The 25,257-nt window shown below is 43.9% G+C and overlaps 1 protein-coding gene across 2 annotated transcripts in view; it reads left to right on the top strand.

Annotated features, from left to right (window-relative positions):
- Window positions 1–21,969, top strand: part of PAIP2B (poly(A) binding protein interacting protein 2B) — a 41,972-nt gene extending 20,003 nt beyond the window's left edge. For both annotated transcript variants that reach the window (XM_068564858.1, XM_068564859.1), the window contains exons 2-4: window positions 17,868–18,016; window positions 20,674–20,850; window positions 21,830–21,969. In XM_068564858.1, coding sequence (XP_068420959.1) covers window positions 17,879–18,016; window positions 20,674–20,850; window positions 21,830–21,886 — 372 coding nt within the window. In that variant the 5' untranslated portion in view covers window positions 17,868–17,878 and the 3' untranslated portion in view covers window positions 21,887–21,969. The remainder of the gene's footprint in view (window positions 1–17,867; window positions 18,017–20,673; window positions 20,851–21,829) is intronic.
- The last annotated feature ends 3,288 nt before the right edge of the window (window positions 21,970–25,257 follow it).

Raw genomic sequence — 25,257 nt, 5'->3', positions numbered from 1 at the left:
GTTTTTTAATCTTCCTACTAGCTCTGTATGTGGTTAATTTACTACCTTTACTGTATATTTAACTTTACCAGTGAGCTTTTTCCTTTCATGATTTTTATGTTTCTAGTTGTCTTTTCTTTTTTGCTTAGAGAAGTCCCTTTAACATCTCTTGTAAAGCTGGTTTGGTGGTGCTGAAATCTTTTAGCTTTTGCTTCTCTGTGAAACTTTTGATCTCTCCATCAGATGAAAGCCTTGCCAGGTGGCGTATTCTTGGGTGTAGGTTTTTCCCTTTCATCACTTTAAATATATTGTGCCACTCCTTTCTGGCCTGTAGAGTTTCTGCTGAAAAGTCAGCTGACATCCTTATGGGAGTTCCCTTGTATGTAACTCATTGCTTTTCCCTTGCTGCTTTTATTTTTTTTAATTTATTTATTTTATTTATTTATTTATTTATTTATTTTTGGCTGCCTTGGGTCTTTGTTGCTGCACACAGGCTTTTCTTGGTTGCAGTGAGTGGGGACTACTGTTCGTTGTGGTGTGTGGGCTTCTCATTGTGGTGGCTTCTCTTATTGCAGAGCACAGGCTCTAGGCACGTGGGCTTCAGTAGTTGTGTTACGTGGGCTCAGTAGTTGTGACGCATGGACTTAGTTGCTCCGTGGCATGCGGGACCTTCCGAGACCAGGGCTTGAACCCGTGTCCCCTGCATTGGCAGGCGGATTCTTAACCACTGTGCCACCAGGGAAGCCCTCCCTTGCTGCTTTTAATATTCTCTCTTTATCTTTAATTTTTGCCATTTTAATTACAATGTGTCTTGGTGTGGCCGTCTTTGGATTGATCCAGTTTGGAACTGTCTGTTTCCTGGAGCTGGATGTCTGTTTCTTTTTCCAGGTTAGGGAAGTTTTCAGCTATTATGCCTTCAAATATGTTTTCTGCCCCTCTCACAAGGCAACTTTTAACAATCTCATGCCTTTTTGTGTTTATGAGCCCCTGACTCTTTCTTTTCCTTGGAATACTCTTTCGGGGTTTCCCAAATCTGTGACTCCTGAAATGCAATTTTTAAGTCCCAAATGAACGCTTTTCTTATTTGCAGCCTCCTGCATTATTTCTTTGTTGACAACATGTATTTAAAAGGCTTTACAAGATTATTTCCTGTATTGCTTATGTAGCTTTAAAATGTGTGTGTATGTTTATACGTATACACACACACACACACATACACATGACTGTGAAAAATTAGAAGAGGAAACAAAAATAAAGTCCCAAAGTTAGAGTTTGGTAGGTTTATCCAGCAACTGTTTGGACAGGGAGACTTATACTTCTGCCATCAGGGAAGTGAAAATCTCCTGCCATGGAGTTAGAATGTTTCGTGGAGTAAGGCTTTGTAATGGATAAACTCTCTCTCCCAATGCTCTTCCTTCAGCTCTGACTTTATGCTCACCCTGCAACTGTCTATTACTAATTAAGAATCCCAGGCATTTAGATTTTGACTCATGGGAATGAATTAGCTATTCAAAAGAATAAACAAGTAAAGTTGAAATAGCAACAAATCAAATAACAAAAAACATTTTTATAGATTTTTAAACCTTACATTTTCATGTTCATTATCTAATTTAATCCTCAGATCAACTCCATGAGATAGTTATTATTTTCCCATTAGAAATTACCACATATTAAATCCTTAGTGATTGCTCAAGAAAAGCTGAAATCTTGAGTGTTACATCTATTAATGCCAAGGTTGGGTTTTTTTCCATGGGAACATTGGATGCTAAAATCCACAGGGATTTTCAGCTCAAGATGGTAGACTAGGAAACATATTTACTTTCTGTTCCTCCTAAATCCATATTTAAATAAAAGTGTAGAAATACCAAAATTAATAAACCAATAAAAGCCAAGAGATTGTGGAAGTCATCAACCACAGAAAGATTTCAACACATTTCAAGAAGGCAAACAATGAAATGGAGGAGCAATGAATAAAATAATAAAGAAAAGATTACCCTAAGTAGGGTCTGCACAAAGCCAGTCAGCTTTTGCTGAGCTCTGGTTATAGTAAAGGGCAGAGGAAAGAAGAGGGGCTGAAAACAAAGAGACAAAAGTCATTTTAGGAAAAAAAGTTCATTTAATGAGCTCCAGGGAGCACGCAGCCTGCTGCCATACTAACTCATGAATTACAGTGGATTGCTGGTAAGCAAGACAAGAAAACAGGGAACAAACAAAACAAAAATCAAGAGGTTGTTTCTTACTGAACTCTTCTCAAATGAGATCAAGAAATTATGGTTAAATGCCACAGCTGTAAATCATTTCTGCTCCTGGCGAGGTTAGAAAGGGCTTATAATATTTACCTCTTTTTTTCAGACAGAATTTAGGTCTGAGCAAAACGTTTTGTGTCCTCCAACCTCAAAGATTATTGGGGCTGGAAGTCCAGATTTGCTTTGACATACCATTAAAAGAATCTCATGAGCAGAGGGTCAAACTAATTTTGTAATATATGAATTATGCCCAGTGTTAATTTAAATAGATTTTAAACTAAAATATATAAATAAATTTTTACTGATCTATATGATTCTGGGTTCTAAAACTTCTGCATGTCACATGCCTGATACATAACACACAATGTCAGCCCCAGGAGAGAGAAAACACTCCAATGAAGCAAGCCAAAGAAACAAGATTCAAACAAGGTAAAGTGATGTGTAGACCAGGATTTTTCAGTTTTTTCCTGTCGTGCTGAAGCTTCCAGCTCCTGAATAATAACACACGTTTCCCTTGTCCTAGACACCCAAGAGTATGTCTCCTCTCTTGGGCATAAGAATCTCTAGAGTTACATATGTGTAGTAAAGAGTGGACCCAGCTGGCATACTCACAATGACCAAATTGTGTTGATTGTAGTTTAAACCAATACATCGCTCTACGATGAAGTTACAATAAACGATATATTTGCTTTCTAGACGTGAATGAGATGCCTTACTGGATATACTCCAGGAAGGCCAGAAAAACTGGCTTCTAATCCATATGGAGTAATTCACTGGTGAATTTCTTTCAGGATAGCCCATGATTTATCTAGAATATAATCTTTACATATCTGGATCCTTCAAACTAGACCAAAGGGAAAATCTGGGCTGCAAGCCTCAATTAGAAATGTGGGATGTTGCTTCTTTCTAGACAAAACAAATGAATATTCTTTTCATACCGCCATTTTCAAATATACCTTGGAAAAGCCTTGTCATTTAAAGTATTTTGCAGTTGTCATGCACTTAGATTGGTAAGAAAGGACTCATAAGACAGTATAAGTAAAGCAAATGACTATACTAAACCCAGAAAATTGTTGAAAGAAAAGTGGTTAGCATGTTCTAATTGGGATTCTAAATATAACTCATATTTCCTGTTGGCTTAGAGTATTTGTTGCAAAGAATGAAGTGCAGTGATAATGATTATCCTACTTGGTCATACTGGGCCAGCTTCATTCTCTTCACAGATTCATATATGACTCAAGCATCTGCCTATTAATTTACCCCAGTTGCCAATATTTTAAATTGCCATGAGCCAAGTATCTCTTCTGTACAGTTGATCCATTTATTTAAATGGCTGCCTTTTAATTTCCATCTTTCTTTTCTTGCTGCTACCCATCTTTATATGTAGTCATTAGAAAACAAAATGTGGCCACACTTTTTGCTGGAAAGATTTCATGTTAAAAGTGAACATTTTGAAAGCTTTTTTGATTGGTGAAAGAAATGAGTTTGGAATAATGCCACCAGAGACCGAGTGGGAATTGCCCCTTTCAGAGGTGCCATTCTTAGGAGCTAAAAATTAGGTGTTTAAAAGTTTATCTTGAGGGAATAACATGTAATATAGTTGGAAATAAAGGTATAATAACCTTATGAAGGAAAGCATTATAACTGATACCGTTGTGAAGGGGGTGAAATTGTTAAATGAATGACTTTGATAAGGCTTTCATGCACAAAATGTATTCACTAGGTTTCTACATAGTGATCTGCTTTTACTTTGTAATTCGTCCTTAAAAGACTTTTAAAAAAAATAAAGTCCATCCTTACACTTAGGTTTATATAGGTCAGTCTTCTTTTTTAATTTTTAATTTTTTTTGTAATTTCCATGTTACTGCCTACTGGTAACTGTATGTTATGCATTCAGACATCTCTACTATGTAAGCATTAAATAATTGCTCTTTTCATCCAAAAAAAAAAAAAAAAGTGGGATGGTGCTATGCTGACAACTGGTGGTCCCTGACCTGTATCTTCTGAGACTAGAACCCAGTGTGGTGGATGACCAGTTCATGAGTTGAACAAAAGAAGACGTCCTACAGGGCAGTGTATGTGTTCATTATAGGTATGGCACTTAGGGCTAAGTACCATAAGGACTACAAGAAAAAAAAAAAAGAAGTAGCAGATGAAGCATATATGATAAGGAGGCACCACAGTCCAGAGCACGAGCTCTGGAGTCACACAGGCTTGGTTCAAATCCCGGCTAAGCCACTAACATCTGTATATGCTGAAGAACAGTCGAAGGTTTAAATGTTTTACCAACTTTCGAAAAAGAAGTGAAGAAAGAACCTATCTGCCAGGAAGGGACATCGTGGGGTGCAGCATCCAGTCGGGTCAAGGCTCTGCATCCCCTGCTCAGAAACCTTCGCCGCCTGGCTCATGGTGATGCTGGCAGCTGAGCAGCCCTGGAGAAGGCGCTCCTGTCTCCAGGCCTTGCGAAGCTGGGGGGGTCCCCAGAGGAGGCGGACCACACCCTGGCAAGATCTGGGCGGCTCCTGCCCTCAGCTCTGAGCAGGCTCTGGCCTCTGGGCCCCGTTGGGGGGAAGGGCTGGCCGATACATACCCAGGCGCTGAGGGGCCTGCAGAGCCGGTGCCTAGGCAGGGTGAGCTCTGCGGGAGAAGGCCTTCCACAGTCCTGAACAGTCTCCGCATGGTGGCCCATCCGGTACCAAACACCTGCCACCCACAGCGAGAAGTCCCAGCCGCTGGGAAGTCCAGAAGGGGTCGGGCTCTGGGGCCCCCGCCCTTTGCCCTTGGGCTGGGTTTCTCCACAGGCTGGGCTTGCGTGTGCCCCCTACCACACCCCCCCGCCCTGCCCGCCCTTTCTCTGTGACAGGTAAAATGGACATGTCACAAGCACCAGGCTGAGCCATCCAGCGTCCAGTACGTGCTAGACCTCAAGAGAAGTTAGAAGCTAGGGAGAAACTCTCCCAGTTTCACACTCTATTCTCGGATTGCTTGGCGCACAACCGCTTCTACATGGGCAGTTTACTTTGTAAATTTCGTACCTGGCTCCACCGCCGCTGGCCCCGCTGCGGGCCCTGGTGGGCTGTCACCCGCTGGTTTTGCCCTCCCAGGAGGCTGCCATATCTGACCGGGACCGCCCCGCTGCTCCAGCGCCTGCCTTCTGCCCTGGTCGCAGGCTGTCCCACCAGGACCGAGTGCCTTTATCGTCTGGCTTTTACATCGCGCCAAAAAGGCAGTATCCCATCCAGCAGGCCAGGTACTCCCATCTGGGGATGATTCCCTTGGTGAACTGGAGGGACTCGCCCAAGAAGCCCGTGCTGTCTGCTCGTGATTCCATCAGGTTCGGCCACTCAGCCATCAAGATTCCTCCACTGGGGCGCAAATTTACCCTCCTGCATTCACCACCTGAGCAGGTAGTCAAGGTTAGGAAGCCATGCAGATGGTTAGGTACCATCCAGTCACCTCCCACTTCCTTGCCCAAAGGAGAGTGAGGTGAAGGTCCAAGAAGAGCCCCAAAGAGGCATGGCAAAGATGGAGGATCACACAGAGACTGAAGGAGAGGACGATCGGAAGAGGGGCCACCGTAGCAATGGGGATATACCATTGACATCTAGGCCCCAGGAGACTAGTGGAGTCCTCACTTCCCTCAAGTGCGATCCTGAGCCTCTGGACCTCCTTCCCGAGCACCCAGAAGACAACTTGAGTGAGAACGCCCAGATGTCTCCAGTGAGCTCCTCCTCAGAAAGCCATGTCATCTGCTCAGATGGAGATCCTGGAGATGTCCTGCCTCCTTGGAAGCCTGAATCCCATGCCATGGTGTTCTCTGCCCCAACCACATGCTGCTCCCTGCTGCTGGAGAGGCCAACAAAAGAAGTGCTGGGTGAAGACCACCGGCCCAACTCACCGGGCTCACTGATGTCTGGGAAGGAGCTGCAGCGTGAAAAATCTTCAGATATCCCATCAAGGTCCCCTTCTCTGGTGTCTACCAGCAGTAGGCCCTGCAAGCGGAAGATTCCCCTGCCGCTTTTTCTGCTGCCGCTGGGGCTGAGGTCACCCCCGCCAGGGCTGAGGTCGCCCCTGCCACTGACAAGGGATCGAGGTGAGTGGCCCCCTCCTCCTTAGCTTCCGTGCTTAGCTCTTGCCGAAAACCCAGGCACCTTGGAGAAGAACACTGAGTGTCAGTGGAACAAGATCCTGAATAATATAAGGAAGGTCCAGCCACCGTCCCATGAAAAGGAACCCCCAACACCCATTTTTGTAGATTCTACCCCTCCTTTACTACTTACCTACTCCTCTCCCAGTCCGTACCATCAATCGCCCTGTTTTTTTTTTGTTTGTTTGTTTGTTTGTTTGTTTGTTTTTTGGCTGTGTTGGGTCTTCGTTTCTGTGCGAGGGCTTTCTCTAGTTGCGGCAAGCGGGGGCCACTCTTCGTCGCGGTGTGCGGGCCTCTCACTATCGCGGCCTCTCTTGTTGCAGAGCACAGGCCCCAGACGTGCAGGCTCAGCAGTTGTGGCTCACGGGCCTAGTTGCTCCGCGGCATGTGGGATCTTCCCAGACCAGGGCTCGAACCCGTGTCCCCTGCATTGGCAGGCAGACTCTCAACCACTGCGGCACCAGGGAAGCCCAATCCCCCTGTTTTAACTGGGCAGCCCATGACTTCTATGGCAATCCTTTCCACCATGGTCACGGCATCTGGAAGTTTGACCTTCCAGCCTACTGTAGATCCTGATGTCACTGACATGGACACTACTGCCCCTTCCCAAGCTGTCATTTTTAGGTCTCCCCCAGGTTTCAGGGTGGAGCAGAGGCACCCTGCAGGGGTACCAGTGTCCATCACCCCACCTGTGCCGATGGTTCCCTGCGCCACCTCAATTTTTAACCATCCCTTTGGCCCGCAAACCAACCCTCAGCCCATATTTGGGACCTCTTACGGGCAGCAGAGAGCCTCTCTCCCTGGTGCTCCTGTTTTCCCCAGCCCCCCGTTTACGGCTTCGGCTCCTGTTTTCCCCAGCCCCCCATTTATGGCTTCGGCCGTTATCGGTGCTTCAGCAGGCAGCACCTCTGACACCGAAGCTATGGACACCACACCTCCTTCTTAGGCTGTCATTTTCCAGTCTGCCCCTGTCTCCAGGGAGAACCAATACCCATTTCACACGGCTGTTCCTATTGCGGAGAACACACCACCCAGTGGTAGCAATGCCTCAGCCCATGCCTTGACTCATTTACCTGCAACATCGGCCAACAGACCAACACTTCAAGCTTCTCTTGGACCCAGGTCTCCCATCTCAGGCCACATTTGGGGCCAACGATGGGCAGAGGCCTAACGATTATTTTCTATTGGGAAACCCAGTAGCCCTAGCACAAGATAAAGTCCTAACCTCTCCTGCAGCCTAGCCACTGCGAGTCAGCAACATGCAGTCAGCTTTGCCAGCTTCCCTATTCACCACCACCAGCAACACGCAGCCGGCCTTTGGCGACAACCCAGGCATTCTCCCCAGGGCTGTATCCATTACTACTGGCTTTGGAGTTGCCACCAGCATGCCCAGTACTGGGGACAGTAGCTCGCTCTTTGCCGACACCACGCTGGGCCTACTGTTCATGGGACCTGCATCCCCTACGGCTGGTGGGAGCCTTGGGGTCGGTGTGTCAGCCCCAGGCCTCATTCAGAGGCATCCAGACCACTTAACTTTGGGGCAGGACTAAGTGGGGCACCCAGCAGCGCTTCTGTTCCTACTTTGGGCCAGACAACCTGCCATCTACCTGACCACGGCAAGGCTGCTGCAGTAGGAGGGGCAGGCACCATCCCAGCATTTGGGAGCATACCTGATTCCACCTTAAATCCAAATACCTGGGGCCTACCTGGGCTGAATACTGGTGGTATGGTGATGGCAGGGGATAATACCATCCCCACGACTGGAGGCCACTTTCCTTCACTGCACCCAGGGCCCATCTGGATGTAGAAAATCTATATTTAAAAGCTCCATCACCAAGGAGAAGAAATCTGTGTCAAGGGACGTGTCAGTTTCCACCTTCCATCAGAGCACACCACATCTGTTGGAGTTGCAAGTGTGGGTACCACCCGTGGGTTTCAACACACTTCTAGTTCTACCTTATTTCCAAACAGAAGGGGCCCACCTGCCCACAATCCAGATGGTGGTCATATAGGAGGGAACAACATCATGCCCATGATTGGAGGACCTGGTATTCCCGCTTACAACTGGGGCCCACCTGGCCAATACACAGGTGGTACGGATGGAGGGAACAACATCTCACAGGTGCTGGGAGGCCCTGTGTCAATAACTGCCATCAGACTTGGAACCCATCTGTGCAGAGAATGGGGTGGGCGATGGGGGACAGCACCACACCTGCTGTGACTGGATACACTTCTGGTGCCACAGTCATACAAAGCACCTGGGGCCCCCCCAGCCAAAACCCAGGTGGTGCCATGGGGGATAGCACCATCCATGTTTAGAGAGGAACCTCTACTCTCAGTAAGAACACTGGGGCCCCCAAGTCAGGGCACCCCTCTGACTTAGACGGGCCAGCATTGTGTTTGCAGGCCCCTGGTCAGGGCAGCTGTGCCTGTGTGTCTGGCAGCCTCATAACCTGCCCAGGGCTTCGTAGGAGCCACCAGCGAATTCCTTTCTTCTCTGAAGAAACTCAACAAATGAAGAGCAGATCTTATTCTGCAGACTGTGTGTAACCATGAATGGACTTTGCCTCACTGGAAAGCGGCTCAGCCCCTTTAAGTGAAACTTAACCTCCTCTCTTCCTACAGCAAGCCGGAGGACCACACCTCAGGGGTGTGCAAGAGTGTGTGTATGTGTGTGTGTGTGTGTGTGTGTGCTGGAGGGTGAGGAGCATATGAGCCCACTTCAGAACTACACCAGACTTGAGAAGTTCCAGTTAGGAGAATGGAAGAGAGCTGGCTGTGTCATCCCCTGTGCCATCCCTGGCTTGACTGTTAACTTGGCCACCCAAGCTCCTGGCCAGTTTTCCCTAGACTTGGAACTGGCAGGATGCCCACTGCAGTTTTCAGATGCTTCCTCTCCCCCTATGCATTTGCCCCAATGGGCCCTTCTCTTTCCCAGCTTTATGCACATATATATATGTCAATAAAATCTTGTTCGTGTTAATCTGCTTCTGTTTATGTGTCTTTACTCACTGACTCAGCTGTAGAGGAAGAACTGACATATGTGAGTGGTGATGTGGGAGCAAGACTTAAGACACCAAAATTTTGTGTCCCAGTGACTGGGATGTGGAATTAGGCACACATTATGGCTGCATGTGCTGACTCCTGAAATCTGTTTTGAGTGTAAGGAGTGACAATCAGGAGGAACTAAGGTCCAGAGGAGGGAGAGATGGGGTGGCTCACCCTGGCTTCTCTATATGTGTCTCTGTCCCCTCACCACTCCGACCACACTGGAGGCTAGATAATCCCTGATGTGTGATAAGGAACCACACTTTATGATTTTAGTTTTTGAAAATGTTTAAATGTCTTTCGGGGCATCTTTTTATTCAATTGAGACTTAGGCCAGTCATCTTCATACATTCCCACTCCACCCAGAGAGGATGGATTTGGCATCCAGGTTCATGTGTCTGGAGCAACAAAGGAAGAGTTCATACCTGCTCTGCAATTATTGAAAATTTAAGTTTACCTCAAATTTACCATGCTGCTTAAAATAGCAGAAAAGATCCTCTTTAATAACTGGCTTGGCTCTGAGCTAAACCGCTGAAATATCAAATCACAAGAGTTATAATTGTGCCCAGTTCTGGCTGACCCTAGAGTTCTGCTGGGCCTCCACTAGGTTTAATAATGGCAAAATTCCTGAGTCTATGCAGCCTATCTTCCAGTTGGAGGGGAGAACAGAAACCCATGTAAATTATCTGGTAGGTTAGCCAGTAATAAATGCTATGGAGATTAAGCAGTATATGGTGAGTTGAGATTGTGGGCAGAGAGAAGCAAGGCTTTCAGCTTAAACGGTAGACAGGATGAGTCTTAACAGGGAAGGTGGAATTTGAACAGTCTAGAGCGAGGCAGATGAGTCAGACATCTGAGGGAAAAGCATTCCAGATCATGGGAATAACCTCTGCAAGGCCCAGAGGAAAGACGCCAGTGTCCTCAGGGAAGAGTTAGTTAGTAAATAATGTGGCTGGAATAGAGTCAGCAAGTGGGAGGGAGGGAAGGAGGAAAGGAGGACAGAGAAGATGTGTGTTGAATTCCCTGCATCACCATTTATTGATTGTGTGATCACAGTTAATTCAACCTTCAAGTGTTTCCGTGAACTCAGTGTTTTTTCTATGGCCTATTTACCTCTCAAGAGTTTTGGAAGGATAAAATAATGTAGGGACGTATCCCTTCCTACCTTCCGATGGCCTACACTATCAGTTATTCCTTCTTTCTCTTTTATTTGTAGCCTCTCTGTCTCTACTAGACTCTTCCTGTGAACATTTAAACATTTTCTAGACTGTCCAGTCTTTAAAGTTTCCAGGGACCTCTCACCCCTCCAGTTCCTGTTCATTCCTATTCCTTTCCTTGGCAGCTGGCCTCCTTGGGAGAGTATCTAATACTTCCTGTCACTGCAATTCATACCTCATCCATTTGACTTTCTCCCTCATTTCTCTTTATGGATACTGCTTTCATTAAGGTCATCAGAGACCTCCATGGTCCTAAATTCTGTGGACACTCTTCAGCCTTCCTTTTGACCTTGCATCAGCCTTCAACACACCTGCCTTACTGGGTGTGTCAGTCCCCTGTGTCTACTGTAACAGATTACCACAAACTGGTGGCTTAAAACAACATAAATTTATTCTCTTGCAGTTCTGGAGGCCAGAAGTCAAAAACCAAGGTGTTGGGAGGGCTGGACTCTCTCTCTGGAGGCTGTCGGAGAGAATCTGTTCTTTGCCTCTTCAACTTCTGGTGCCTATAGGCATTCCTTGGCTTGTGGCCACATCATTCCAATCTCTGCCTCCCTGGTCACACTGCCACCTTCTCTCTGTCTCAAATCTCCCTCTGCTTTTCTCTTATAAGGACACATCATTGGATTTAGGGCCCACTGGGATAGTCCAGAATGATCTACTTATCTCAAGGTCCTTAATTTAGTTGCATCCGCAAAGACCCCTATTCTAAACAATGTAACCTTCACAGGTTCTAGGGATTAGGGTCTGAACATATCTTTTTGGGAGCTACCATTCAACTCACTACACTGGGGTTCTGTCCTCCCTTGATTTCTGTGATGGCACACTCTTCTGGTTTCCTTCTCTGTCTCCTTTTCTATATTATCTCCTCCTATAACTGACTTTTTAAAATGTTCACACTTGTCAGGCCTGGGTCTTGGACCCTCTTCTCATCTCACTTTGCCCTTTTTCTCTAGGCAATATCTTCTAGTCCCATGACTTCTGTTACCATTTATAAACAGCTAGTCCAAATTTCTATATTTAGCCATACCTCACCTACTGATGCATATAAACAACCTACTTTATGTCACCATTTGAGTGTTTCAGAGGCATTACACATTTAATGTGTCCAAAATAGAACTCATCACCCTTTATACCTCGACTCCCCATCACCACCCAAGAAAAATTTGCCCTTCCCACAGAGTTCCTTAGCTCAGTGAGTAACATTACCACCCACCCAGTTGCTTGTGCCAAAGTTATCCTTGATATTTCCTCACCCTGTCTCCCCACATCCAGTTCCTCACCAGAACAACCTAAAATAGTTTTGGAATCTACCTACTCTCTTCTTACTGCCATAATCTTAGTCCAAGTAGCTACCTCTTTTTTTTTTTTTTTCCTTCATCTGGATTAGTGCATTAGCTGCCTTACTGGTCTCCCATTATCCACTCTCAGTCTCTCCAATCCATTTTCCATGTGGCAGCCTGAGTGATCTCAAAATATGAATTGAGTCATGTCACTCTGCTACTGAGAACACTTTTTAATGTCTTTCATTGATTTTAGGATGATATCTAAAATCCTTCATGTGGCCTCTGATGTCCTGCATGATCTGGCCCCATCTGCCTCTGCAACCTCATTTCCCTTCCTTGGCAATTCTCCCTCTGGTTCTCCTTTGACCTTCCAACTATATACATACCTACCTTCTTGTAGTTCCTGAAAGTTCCCTCCTGCCTCTGAGTCTTTGCACATGCTTTACCCTCTCCTCCCTATTGCTAGCTAACTTAAGTTCTTCAGTATCAGTCTAAATGTTGCTTGTTCAGGGAAACCTTTCCTAACCATCCCCCACTCCTGGACTAGATTGGGTCTTCCTGTTGTCTTCTCATACTCCCTTTTACTTCTCCTTTTAATTTAATAGTAATTATTCTTAATTATTTGCTTGTCTCTCTCCTGAGAGAATGTAAATACCACCAGGGAAAGGACTGTGTACCCTGTCAAAGCAGCAGTCAAGCACAGTGCCGAGGTAGATAGGCACACAGATATTAGTGAGTGAGTGCATCTAATTACCTGAGTTGCTAAGATGTAACTGGGAGAAGACAAAACCTGAATCTAGTGGCAGCATGTTTGAAGTAAAATAAAATGTAAAATTGTCCATAATGTTTAATTTTTATTAACCAGTATTAACCAGACTGAATGAAGTTAACAAAACTGTAGGAAACAGAATAGTAGAGACTAGTTTTTATATCAGCTACTCAATTGACTTTTTCCCAGTAACTGAGTCAAAAGTTCCAAGTGTTCTTGACAGTCAGACTGTTATCCTGGGCACGATCTAGGTTTATAGCTTCTGAAAAAATCTCATTTAGGTTAAAAAAAATAGTCAGTTTTTGGTGTGAACATGTTGTATCTGAAAGTTGTGGTTCTTCAAAGCGTTGAACTGATGAAGTATGTATTCTAGAAATATCCTAGATACATTAAAAGCCCTGACGTTCTTTGTGGCTGAGACCCAAGGCCTCTGTTTCAAGCCAAATATTTAAACACAAACCCTTGACCATGGTAAAGTGCTAAATCAAATGCTTGGCAGGAGCTTAGCACTCCTGTTTTGACTATGAACAGGACTACATGCTTTCCCATCTTCAGCCAAATGACAATCGTTATTTTCCATTTTCAGCATGTTTGCCGTGTCTGTAAGAGGGAAAGTGAGATAGAGGGGGAAGAAGTTTCAAATAGTTCTTAGATTTCATAATGCAGTTTAGACGCAGACCAGACACCAACTCCTTTATGTACTGCTGAGGTCTAATTCTTGAAGAACTTCTCAAGTAATGACCTACTTCAGACTGCACATTTGACTTCTTGATAGATAAGTGGAAAGATGTGGCAACTGGTGGTCTATGTGGCAGAGATAGTTGTCAGTGTTTACTGAATACCTGTGTTAGTTATTTATTATTATATAACAACTTACCCCAAAGATTAGCAGGTTAAAACAACAAACATTTATTATCTCACAGTTCCTGTGGGTCAGGAATCTGGGAACAGCCTAGCTGGGTGCCTCTATCTCCGAGTCTCTCATGAAGTTACAGTCAGGCTGTCAACTGGAATGGCTGTCTCACCTGAGGGCTTGACTGGGGGAAGATGAACTTCTAAAGTCAATCACATGGTTGTTAATAAGATTGAATTCCTTTTCACATGCGCCTCTCCATAGTGTAGCTGACAACGTAGCAGCTATTCTGATTTGTGATCTGCTTATGTAACCAAGCATTTCCCCCCATCTCTGGAAGCTTTGGGGGTATTTTCTTTGTCTCCACTACACTAGAATTTCACAATGATATGCCTTGGTGTGGGAGGATCAAGTGAAATAATGAAAGTAAAAAATCAAAATAAGATGATTAGAGAAACACTGTGCTGTTGGAGGGCACGCATGATGGATGGTGAGCCGGAGAGGGGCTGGAAACAGAAAGAGAATGTTAACATGCAACTTCGGAAGCAGGAAAGTCAGGGAAGTTACAGGCAATGGTGGTATCTTACCTGGTGTCTTCCTCAAGTTGGAAGGCATTCCCCAAGTGTCTTACCTAGGAGTTACTATTCTCCAGCAAAATCTCCCCATTCCCACCCCACTTCTAAAGTCGAGGGGCACATTAAGCACCAATTCACTGTCACCCAGAAGGCCCACAAACCAGTGTTGTTATTGAACTAACCCAGCAACCCAGTTTGCTTAACCCCTGAACCAGTACCTTCTTTGGTCTTACTTTAGCACTGTCTGGGTGGTTTTTTAAAAGTGAGGTTGGACAGATTATGTGCCTTAAGTTACAGCATAGATATGAAAGTGCTTTATAAATTGTTAAACACTGCACAAATTAAGTTGTTGGATTGCTGCTATTTAGAGAAACCAAACTTCCCAATTGTGTGGAAAACACAGGTGGAATGGTATAAAATACGAATCAATACTGTATAACCTACTGTGGAGAGAACCACTTTCCTAGTATTGACAGTCTCATATCTCAGTGTTTTCAACTTCTCTAAAGTGTTTGTGTTAAATTGGATAATCCCCATGTTGCGTTTGTGGTAATTTTCCATTCCCTTTCTCATGAAGGTGTATCCTGCAGTTTGTTCTCTGTGCTCTGCCTTGGTCTTGAATTAACAGGGTTATTCTGTTCTTTCTTCCTCTGTCTTCCCTTTTTCCTTATGGTCAGGTGCACTCAGGATTTATTTTTTGGGCAAAGGCAGATGTTTCAGAAAACTGAACTCTGATTCTCTGTGGGTGATTTCCATAATGTGGGGAGAAATCAGTGTTGGTGGTAAACAACTGCCAAATGAATCTTTGGAAATACTATATACTGAATGTAATCTGCTACCCAGCAAGGTTCAAGACCTTTAAGAGTCTCTGATTTGGGACTTCCCTGGTGGCGCAGTGGTTAAGAATCCACCTGCCAATGCAGGGTACACAGGTTTGATCCCTGGTCTGGGAAGATCCCACATGCTGCAGAGCAACTAAGCCCGTGCGCCACAACTGCTGAGCCCGCACGCCACAACTACTGAAGCCCACGCGCCCTAGAGCCCACATGCTGTAACTACTGAGCACACGCGCCACCACTACTGAAGCCCATGCTCTCTAGGGCCCGCGTGCCGCAACTACTGAGCCTGCATGCTGCAACTACTGAAGCTGGTGCGCCTAGAGCCCGTGTTCTGCAACAAGAGAAGCCACCGCAATGAGAAGCCCACGCACCGCAAAGAAGAGTAACCCCCCCCCCCGCGGCAACTAGAGAAAGCCCATGCACGGCAACGAAGACCCAACGCAGCCAAAAAAAAAAAAAAGGTCTCTGACTAGGAATACCTACTTAATGCAGTTGCCCTGGCATTTAGAGCAGACTTGATTCTATCATTGTTATGCTGCAAATGGAAGTGGTGAAAGTCAAGAGCTGGTTTCCTCCCTTTTATAGCCTTATGGAATTATTATTCTGGAGCAGTATTTGGAATAATCATTGATTTCTTTTGTCTCTATCTGAAATATGTTAAACTGATATATTTCATACTAGGTGCCCTATTTAAACCAACAGTGAATTAAATGGGTTCTGTCTTAAATTCTTTTTGAGCTATCACTGAGCTGTTTTTCCATCTATTCTTATTACTCTTCACAATTCTACTTTGTCTTTTAAGAAGATGAGATTTTCTAATGTTCATAACAGGTTAGAAAATTGCAAAAATTTTAAAGAGGAGTAAGCAATAATTTTTTTAGTGTACCCAGAAGCAGAGAAGGACTTTTTCATGAGTGTTGCCAAGATAGAAATGAGTGAGGAAATAATTTGTTAAAACTTAAAAATGCCCCAAGGATGGTTGGGAGGGGATTGAGTTGAGACTGGAAGGAGACAGGCTAGAAAGAGAAAGTTGCCTAAACACGATGATCCGCCTAAACACGGTGATCCACAGTAGATATGGAGTTCCTAATACTGAGGTAGGTTACAAAATATAGAAACCTACATCTTGTGTTTCAGGAGTTTATAATTGGAAAGAGAAAAATTAAACATATGAAACAGAACAATTAAGTAGTATTAACACCATGCTCATTACATACAAGAGCTTAGGGGAGGTGGTATAGAGTGAGTAAAGACTTGCAGTGGTTTTTAAAGAATCGTTAAGATTTAAATAAAGTACAGAAAAAAGACATATTTCAGATGATAGCGAACACATCAAAATGGATTTGGAAACCAAAGTAAACAATTTTTAAAAATACATACGTATTTGAAAAGCCATGGACAGACACTCACACAAACTGCAGACAAAAATTAAAGCCAGTAAAAACTGCCACCAAAAAATTAAGCGAAAAATAATTTTTATTTATAAATTAGTTTATGAAAAATAAAAATGATGACAAATGTAATAAAAATTCTTACAAAAGGTAAGGAAATGATATATATACCCTGAGAGAAAAATGGGTGAAGTACTTTAGCAGAAAAATTACAATATAAGAAATATAAATGGCTAGTAAGCTTATCTCAAAATACTTAGCCTCAGTAAAAATCAAAGAAATGTAAATGTGAACAATAACTTGCAAGTTTTCTTATATGAAATTGGCAATGGTTTAAAAAATAATAATACTCATGAGTGCAGAGAAGGCATTTACACAATACCAGTGGGAATTTAAATTCTTATGGCGGCGTGGCAATAGATCAAGAACCTTAAAAAAAACAAACGTTCTTTCCTATACAGCAGTTCTATTTCTAGGAGTTATCCTAAGGAAATCATTAGAAAAAATGAACACCAGAAGTTCATCCAACCTTTATAATACAGAAATACAGGAAATACACCAAATGACAGTGTGGCTGTATTAACATAGAAATGAGAAAAAGCAAATGATGGCGCATCATGCTGTTACTGTACGAATGGATCCTTGGAGAATGGGTGTGTGTATATGTACACACGTAGGGGAAGTCAGGAAGCTTATATCCACCACATTGTTAATCTTTTTTTTTTTTAAATTAATTAATTAATTTATTTATTTTTGGCTGTGTTGGGTCTTCGTTTCTGTGCGAGGGCTTTCTCTAGTTGCGGCAAGCGGGGGCCACTCTTCATCGCGGTGCGCGGGCCTCTCACTGTCGCGGCCTCTCTTTTGCGGAGCATGGGCTCCAGACGCGCAGGCTCAGTAGTTGTGGCTCACGGGCCTAGTTGCTCCGCGGCATGTGGGATCTTCCCAGACCAGGGCTCGAACCCGTGTCTCCTGCATTGGCAGGCAGATTCTCAACCACTGCGCCACCAGGGAAGCCCCTGTTAATCATTTTTAACTCTAGATGGTTAGACAACTGGTGACCTTAACTTTTCTCCTTTTTGCTTTTCAATACAATTAACATGTATTATTTTTGAAATATGTTTTAAAGAAAAACACAGCTTAAGAATCAGAATAAGGGGCAATTGTTTACAGTGTTTATTAAGAATGCATTTTCTCTACCTAGTTAAATGTTAATAAGGAAGCTGTGTGATCTTGGTTACGTTCTAGAACCGACAGAAATTTGGCTTGAAAAAATACCCCCAACCCACTTGCTTAGAAAGGCTAACTGAGCCTAGATGTTTTTTTCTTTTAACTCTTAAAGCACCGTACATCTGTATAGTTGGTAAGAGGATATGGCTAGTTTTGTAACAGTTATAGACTAGCAGTTTCTATTCATCTATAGTTAATAACTTTGATTTAGAACTTCAAAAGCATCTGGAAGAATCTTTTCATTTCCTTGATCCTTGTATCATTTTATCCTTTCTTTTGCTCCTGTTTAGGTTCTATCATAATGAATGGATCCAGTGTGGCGAATACATCACCCAATATAAAATCCAAAGAGGACCAGGGGTTAAATGGGCATGATGAGAAGGAAAACCCATTTGCAGAGTACATGTGGATGGAGAATGAAGAGGACTTCAACAGACAGGTAAAGAAGTGGAAGGCTAATGAGATGTGTAATTCAACAGCTATAGTATTTTACCGTCAGTCTGTTACAAGAGAAATGGGTTCATTGGCTTTAGAACAACTTGAAAATATGTAGAAGCCTGGTCTGGGCTGACCAAGAAGCAACTTCAGCTGCTGAGACCAGATTGAAGATACCTTGGAGGACGATATTGAAATATTTCTTCCATGCTAATTAAAAGAGGATCGAATACCATGGTGTTTTGGTGTAGACTTCTGGGAAACAGCAGCTGTGTGCAGACAGGCCAGCTTGGCGTGCCCCACATAGGAACTCAGAGACTGGCAGAATGCAAGTCTGAGATAGAGAGTGTATTAGGTGGGGAAGGCTAGACTGCTTCCACAAAGATCCAGCATAATTCATTGTCTTATATCTCTGTGGCATTAACAGCCCAAGGTAAGCATTCCAGGTAGACAGGTGACCCTGCAACTACACGGTGCCCTCCATGATGTTGCTCTGCCACGCCCAGGGCATTTTATCAGATGCAGGATAGCTGGAAGTCAAGCCACAAGGAAAGGCAGAGAGTCAAATGTCAAGGCAAAGATCTCTTTTTAACCAAGTGATGCCAAAATGCTGACATCCCTTCTGGGGACATTACATGATTAATAGTTACATGGCCGTATCCAGCATGAGAGACAGGAAATGTGATTTTAACTGAACAGCCTGGTGCTTTGGGGAGAAGGAAACAAGTTTAGGGGGGCAGCCAGGAGTTACCACCCCATGTGGCCCATTGTGGTATGATCTGTGTGAATAGTACATAGGCCATGCTTCCTGTCACACCCCTGGGCCCAGGTAACCATTTTCGTGGGTTGTGCCTGTGAATAAGGGTAGATTTAATACCAGGGAGCATGTTGTTACACTCTTGGGGAGAGGAAGGGCACATCTTGAGCAGTCATGTTAAATCTTGTAGCTTGGAAATATTTTCTAGTTGTTATTTTAAGTACTTGATATTTAAAAAAAGAAAAGTGTGGCTAATTGTAATGTTGGAATAGTATGTTTAAGTCTTGCTGCCAGTGACTTTTCCTTTGAATTCATGAGGTTAACTATATTGGCTGGCTTGGGTGATTATTTTTGCTTGACCAGCCCTCTGGTGGTGGCTCAAGTGAACTGTGAATCTGTCACCAGGCTTCCTGCAGGAAAGTGATGGCCAAACAAGAAGCGGGAAGCCTGTTAAAATCACACTTAATCTCCAGAGTGAAGCGTACTCTTTATTAAGAGTTAACAGTGTCTGCAAAAAAGTGTAAAATATCCTAGCTATATATTGCTTTAGATTAAGACAGTGTTTAAGAAGCATGCAGTTGGGGACTTCCCTGGCGGCACAGTGGTTACTAATCCACCTTCCAGTGCAGGGGACACAGGTTTGAGCCCCAGTCTGGGAAGACCCCTCATGCTGCAGAGCAACTAAGCCCGTGCGCCACAACTACTGAACCTGCGCTCTAGAGCCCGTGAGCCACAACTACTGAGCCCGCATGCCACAACTACTGAAGCCCGTGTACCTAGAGTCCATGCTCCGCAACGAGAGCCACTGCAATGAGAAGCCCACACTTCACAATGAAGAGTAGCCCCACTCACCTCAACTAGAGAAAGCCCGCACGCAGCAATGAAGACCCAACGCAGCCAAAAATAAAAAAATATATATATATAAATTAATTAATTAAAAAAAAGAAATATGCAGTTGTGTAAATACTCATATTATTTCTTCTTGTTTTGAAAGAATACTACATTGATGACATCATTTCCTATTGGTATGCAAAATAGTGTTCTTTATATCTTTCTACGGTTATGAAAGTATTTTTTCTCATGTAGGGGCCTCAATACCAGAAAAGTGGGCCAGAAGCTGGGAGTTGGTTTTGATTTAATCTCCACTAACCAGGTAGTGGTCTAGTTACATAGTTCCTATACCCGTTTCATAGCTGAAAGATGGGAAATTTAAGAAGAACCACTTCTCAACAAGATTGAGAAAAGAACTTCAAGCTTTAAAATGATTTTCTGTAAGTGCCATATGAGTAGAAAATATCTGTATCACATATTAGAAGATCTGTGAATACCTGGAATTTCTGCTATTTTGACTATTTCCTCAGCCTTATTTTTGTTGGAATTTGGTTGAAAAATTAAAAATTATATTTTCTCTAGCCTCTCATTAGAAGTATCATAATTCTTAGTAGATCTCATACAAGATCATTCTTTTTTTTAAATTAATTAATTAATTAATATTTATTTTTGGCTGCGTTGGGTCTTCGTTGCTGTGCATGTGCTATCTCTAGTTGCGGCGAGCGGGGGCTACTCTTCGTTGCGGTGTGCGGGCTTCTCACTCTGGTGGCTTCTCTTGTTGCAGAGCACGGGCGCTAGGCGCGCGGGCTTCAGTAATGGTGGCCCACAGGCTTAGTAGTTGTGGCGCACGGGCTTAGTTGCTCCGTGGCATGTGGGATCTTCCCGGACCAGGGCTCGAACCCGTGACCCCTGAATTAGCAGGTGGATTCTTAACCACTGCGCCACCAGGGAAGTCCACGAGATCATTCTTAACTGCAGAGTAACAACCTCTGAAAGAAAGAGGTAGAGAAAAAACTGGAAGATGTGAGCCCCACTGGGGCAGTACGTCTAAGCTCTTCCCCTTTGCTTGCTAGGTGGAAGAGGAGCTGCAGGAGCAAGAATTCTTGGACCGCTGCTTCCAGGAGATGCTGGATGAGGAAGACCAGGACTGGTTTATTCCATCGCGAGACCTGCCTCAGGCCATGGGACAGTTGCAACAACAGTTAAATGGACTGTCAGTCAGTGATGGTCATGATTCTGAAGATATTTTGGTAAGAGCATATGTAGTTCCACATGCGACATAGTGAAAAGAATATAGGATTTAGAGTCACAGACTCTTTTTTTGGCCCTACAACCTTGGGCAAGCTCTGGAGCCCTCTGAGCCGCTGATTCTTCACTCATCACCTGGGCATTAACAAGGGGGTGCGTTGAAGATGTGTTGCACCTCTTAAAGCACTGTGCAAACGTCATGGTTGCAGCATTCACCAACTTTCATTTTCTCCCATGGGCTTTTCAAAGCAGAACTGGGATTAAGGATAAAAATTTGAGCATGGAAGAGGTTTGGTTTCAAATTATCATTTGCTGCTGTCCTTTTCTTTTGCTGTCCCTCACATCTGTATTTATAATTTTGAATGATGCTGTTATAAAAATTGCCTGTTCACTTTGGAAGGAATATACTCTTAAGAGACCATCTTCCACTTATAATTAGAAGCCCAGATAAATGAATTCCTTGCATTCCATGTTGACCTAATGTCAGAATTCTGTAAGTGATATTGTTCTCACACAACTCACTTTCTGAATGATTGTGCCCTGCAGTTTGATGAGATTTTAGATATTCACAAGAGAGTAGATAACCAGAGAGTACAGAAAGGTGAAAAAAAGAAAAAAAATAGGGATTGTGGTAACCAAACTAGTTTGATGGAGTACTCTGATTTTCATCAAGTTGAGGTACTAATAAATTGAAAAATTATTTTTGGAGTCAAATTTAAATGAAATGTAAATGAAAGCATCATGAAGGGAACAGGAGTCTAAAGCAGGAAGGAGAAAATGAGGTTAGCAGGGCTTAGTACATCAGAACATTGAGAGCAGCCCAGCAAGGAACAACTCAACAACAGCTTGAGTTGCAAGGAATTCTATTTTTTCTCTCCTTGAGGCTGAGAGGAAGGTACTGGTAATAATGGAAGCAAGGAGAAAATACGTTTTAAAGTGCAGCTTGCCTTGGGATTTATTATCTCTTGGTTCTTATTTCAGAGCAAAAGTAACCTGAACCCGGATGCCAAGGAATTTATTCCAGGAGTGAAGTACTGAGCTGACAGAAAGCTTTGAGGAGAACTTGTACGTCCCCACATCTGGGGACAGCACTGCACAAAAAAGGCGGAGCTGAAGAGGGGGGCGGGGCGGGCAAGGGGTGCACAGCGGGGAAAGGGGACAGTGGTTTAACTCGACACTGTGATTGGAGTAACTAATGTGCTCAGTCTTTCTCTATAAGCCTCTAAGTATTTCTCTTTTGTTCTACTGACTTTCATTTGGAGCAATTTCCTATTATTATTAGCTTTTTGATTTAGGGAAATTGCAATTCCCGCCCCCACCCCCGTCCTTCATCAGGAATGTTCTGCTGTAAGTGTTTAAACAAAATAAGCTGACCAAGAAAATCTGGGTGTTTAAGAATGCCCTTCCCGCTCTGCTGTATACTTACCAAGGGCAATGAACACCTAGAGCACTACTTACTCAGTCTATTAAGCTGGATGGGAAGAGGGGTGAGAGGAAGAAGCAGGTGTTGTAAACCAGAATGCACAGCTCCCTGATCCCTGGGAGTTTCCTGTGATGAGCTGGGATTACCAGTGGCCTGCTGAGCCCATGTCTCCCTGCCTGAACCCCATTCAAGAAAACACAGGCTTAAAGTACTGGAAACCAATAGAAGCAACTTTCATCAACCATCTGGTTGATGAAAGTTGTAAAGCAGAAGGAGAGGACTGGGCTGGTGATTGTCACCTGAGTCGCTCAGTTACTGTTGGCCTACTCTTAAGCCTCTGTTTACAGCTACCATCAGACTCAAAATTTACAAGGTAAAAGAGCACTAGAGTGGATTTGCCATTTCGTCTCATGGTGTCTAGTCCCCTGTCTCCTCTCCACCCCAACCCCAGTCTGTTTTTAAGAAAAGATATTGTTACCAAAGGTGTATGAGAGGCATGCGGTGCTGGCCATCAGCGTCAGCCTGGAGAAATCATCCTTGAATCCTGTTAGTTATGTCTTAAATTTATTTCGACAATTTTTTTCCAGCCCCATGAGGACTTGGTCCACCTGGTACCTTACTTTCCTTAGAAAGGTTTATGCACTTTCACAAGTCAATGTATTTTTCAGGACACTAGCAAGAAGCTCAGTTCACAATTTGGATGCTTCTTCCCACCTTACAGAATTATGCAGAAGAACTCCAAAAAAGCCTAGGATAGTGACTCCCGTTTGACCCTGCGACTGTGTGACCCACCAGGACAGTTTCGGCAGTTGTAAAATTTTGCTGTTCCCACATACCCAGGTTTTTGAGTTTTCTAGGTTGGACTTCCTGGGTATGTTCCTTTCCTGCCCACAAGTCACAGGGGTTTTTGTTGTCATTGTTGATACTCATAAGGAACTAAACTTGACCCAGGAGCTGCCTTTGTGTGCTAGAGAAGTCGGTGGGAGAGTCAGGTCTAAAAGAGAGCATGTCCAGTCCTGGCAGTTCTCCCAGGATGGGCAAGGACTTGCAGGGGCCTGAGGAGGACAGTGGCTTCTGTATGACTGCCACTGTCTTGTGTGATAGGCCTATCAGGAAAAGATCATGTAGCTTGAAATCAAGTCTGTGTAAATTCAGTATGTGGATGTGGGACAGAGGTTGGAAGGAAAGGACTAGGGTTTGGAAAATTTAAGAATTTCTCCTTTTTCTTATGAGGTCCCTTGTTGACTTTTTGAACAGCCACAGGTTAATGTCAGATTGAAAATATGAACCCACATCTTTTCCTTGTTTGAGTCTTTAGGATGGCATCACTTGAAAAATGCCCTTCCTTATTAGGTCACATGTCATGGGAGAGTGGTTTAGGGAGCTCGTATTGTCAGATGTGCTCATGAATTCCCAAAGTCTCTACCTCGAGAGAATGGAACTCTTAACTCGTTTTCAGGGAGGGCTACGAATAAAGAAATGTCTCAATTCCAGCTTCAGCTTTCAGCTGGAGTTGTTGCCTCTAATAAGGAGAGGACCTTGGAAGTGCAGAAATAGAGGTCTCTTTCTTCCAGGGCTGCTTTTCCTCCTTCAATCTGCATTAACTTGTCCAAGCTCAGACTTCTGAAGGCTGCTGGAAATGTGTTGGGACTGCAGAAAGAGCCATTGTCTCGACCGTGGTGTCTCCATCACAAAGAGCACCATGGATTCGTGTGTGGCTCCTGGTCTGGGAAGTCCTACAGGGATCCAGATCGAGCCGTTTCTTCATCCTGAAGCAGGCTTGCCCTTCTGACACCAGGATAGGCTAAGGTATTTGGTGTAGTTCAAAGGGCTTCTTTTCCCATCTGCTGTGGGGTTTCATCTAGGATGTCAGCGTGGTTCCACAAGGCATATTTGGTCAGGACTAAGAAAGCTTCCTTCCAGCCAAGCAGTGGAACCTGAGGGCTGGCCGTTCCAGTCCCACTCAGACACAGTGCGCTGACTCAGGATCAGGAAGCAGCTAGCAGTGTGACCCCCTACACAAATGTGTAGGTTTGTGCTTCCAGCGGTTCCTCTTGCAGCGTGACCTTTTTCTCCATCTATTCTATGTTGTGAGGTGGGAGCACAATTGTCACCCAGATCACAGGCCCAGCTATAGTCAGAGTTTGCCAAGTCCTTAACAGGAAATGCGTGTGGGTCTTATTGGATCTTCACTGGGGAAAGGCTGGGAACCTCTATCTCAGACTTTTCCTCATAGGAGAGGTTCTGGGTGCAAGCCAAACTAGACACCTTTACCTTTTAAGGACGAGGCTGGTATTATAAGTGATGATTTTGATATTGAATTTAAGCCACTACTCTAAGTTTTTTAAATTGGCAACTGGAAGTTTAAGTATAGATACAGAATATGTATTTTCAACAATTGCCAATTCTGGCTGGTCCCAGTGTTTGTTAGTTTATTAGTGACTGATTTTGTGATTATTGGACTCTAAAACTCCAAAATGAAAATGATTTTATCTCTTGCTCTTCCAGGGGTAAAAAACAAAAGAAATGCCTTTTATTTTCTCCTGCCCTTTGAACTGCAGCAGGAAACTTGATAGATACAGCCTAGGCCTGAACACCTGCACCTTTGGGTCTTTGGAGCAGTTTCTGACTGCAGCAGTTGACTTCTGGGGATCACATAAGGTCAGACCCAAAAAGATGGCAAGGAAAAGGGTGGACCTTTGCAGCACCTTTAGTTTCCAAAGTCATAACAGCTGGGGTCTCTTTAATTAAGGTGACAATGCTAATTATAACTTTAAAATGTTTTTAGAGGTAATCAGCATTTTTCAAATTGTGTATTGCTATAATGTCAAAGACAGAACTTTGAAGATGCTGGGAAGTAAGGAGGTGAGTCAAACACTCTGACTTCAGAGTAGAAATTAATATATGTCGGGAAAGTTGTGTGAAGAAGTAGCCAGAGGAAACAGCTTGACTGGATCTTCTTGCATTGGTGCTGCTGCAAAGCCCA

The sequence above is a fragment of the Eschrichtius robustus genome, chromosome 15, assembly GCF_028021215.1.
Source record: "Eschrichtius robustus isolate mEscRob2 chromosome 15, mEscRob2.pri, whole genome shotgun sequence".
In the NCBI taxonomy this organism is placed as follows: Eukaryota; Metazoa; Chordata; class Mammalia; order Artiodactyla; family Eschrichtiidae; genus Eschrichtius; species Eschrichtius robustus.
The sequence above is the reverse complement of the archived record's forward strand: the minus strand, read 5'-3'. Positions and strand labels throughout refer to the sequence as shown.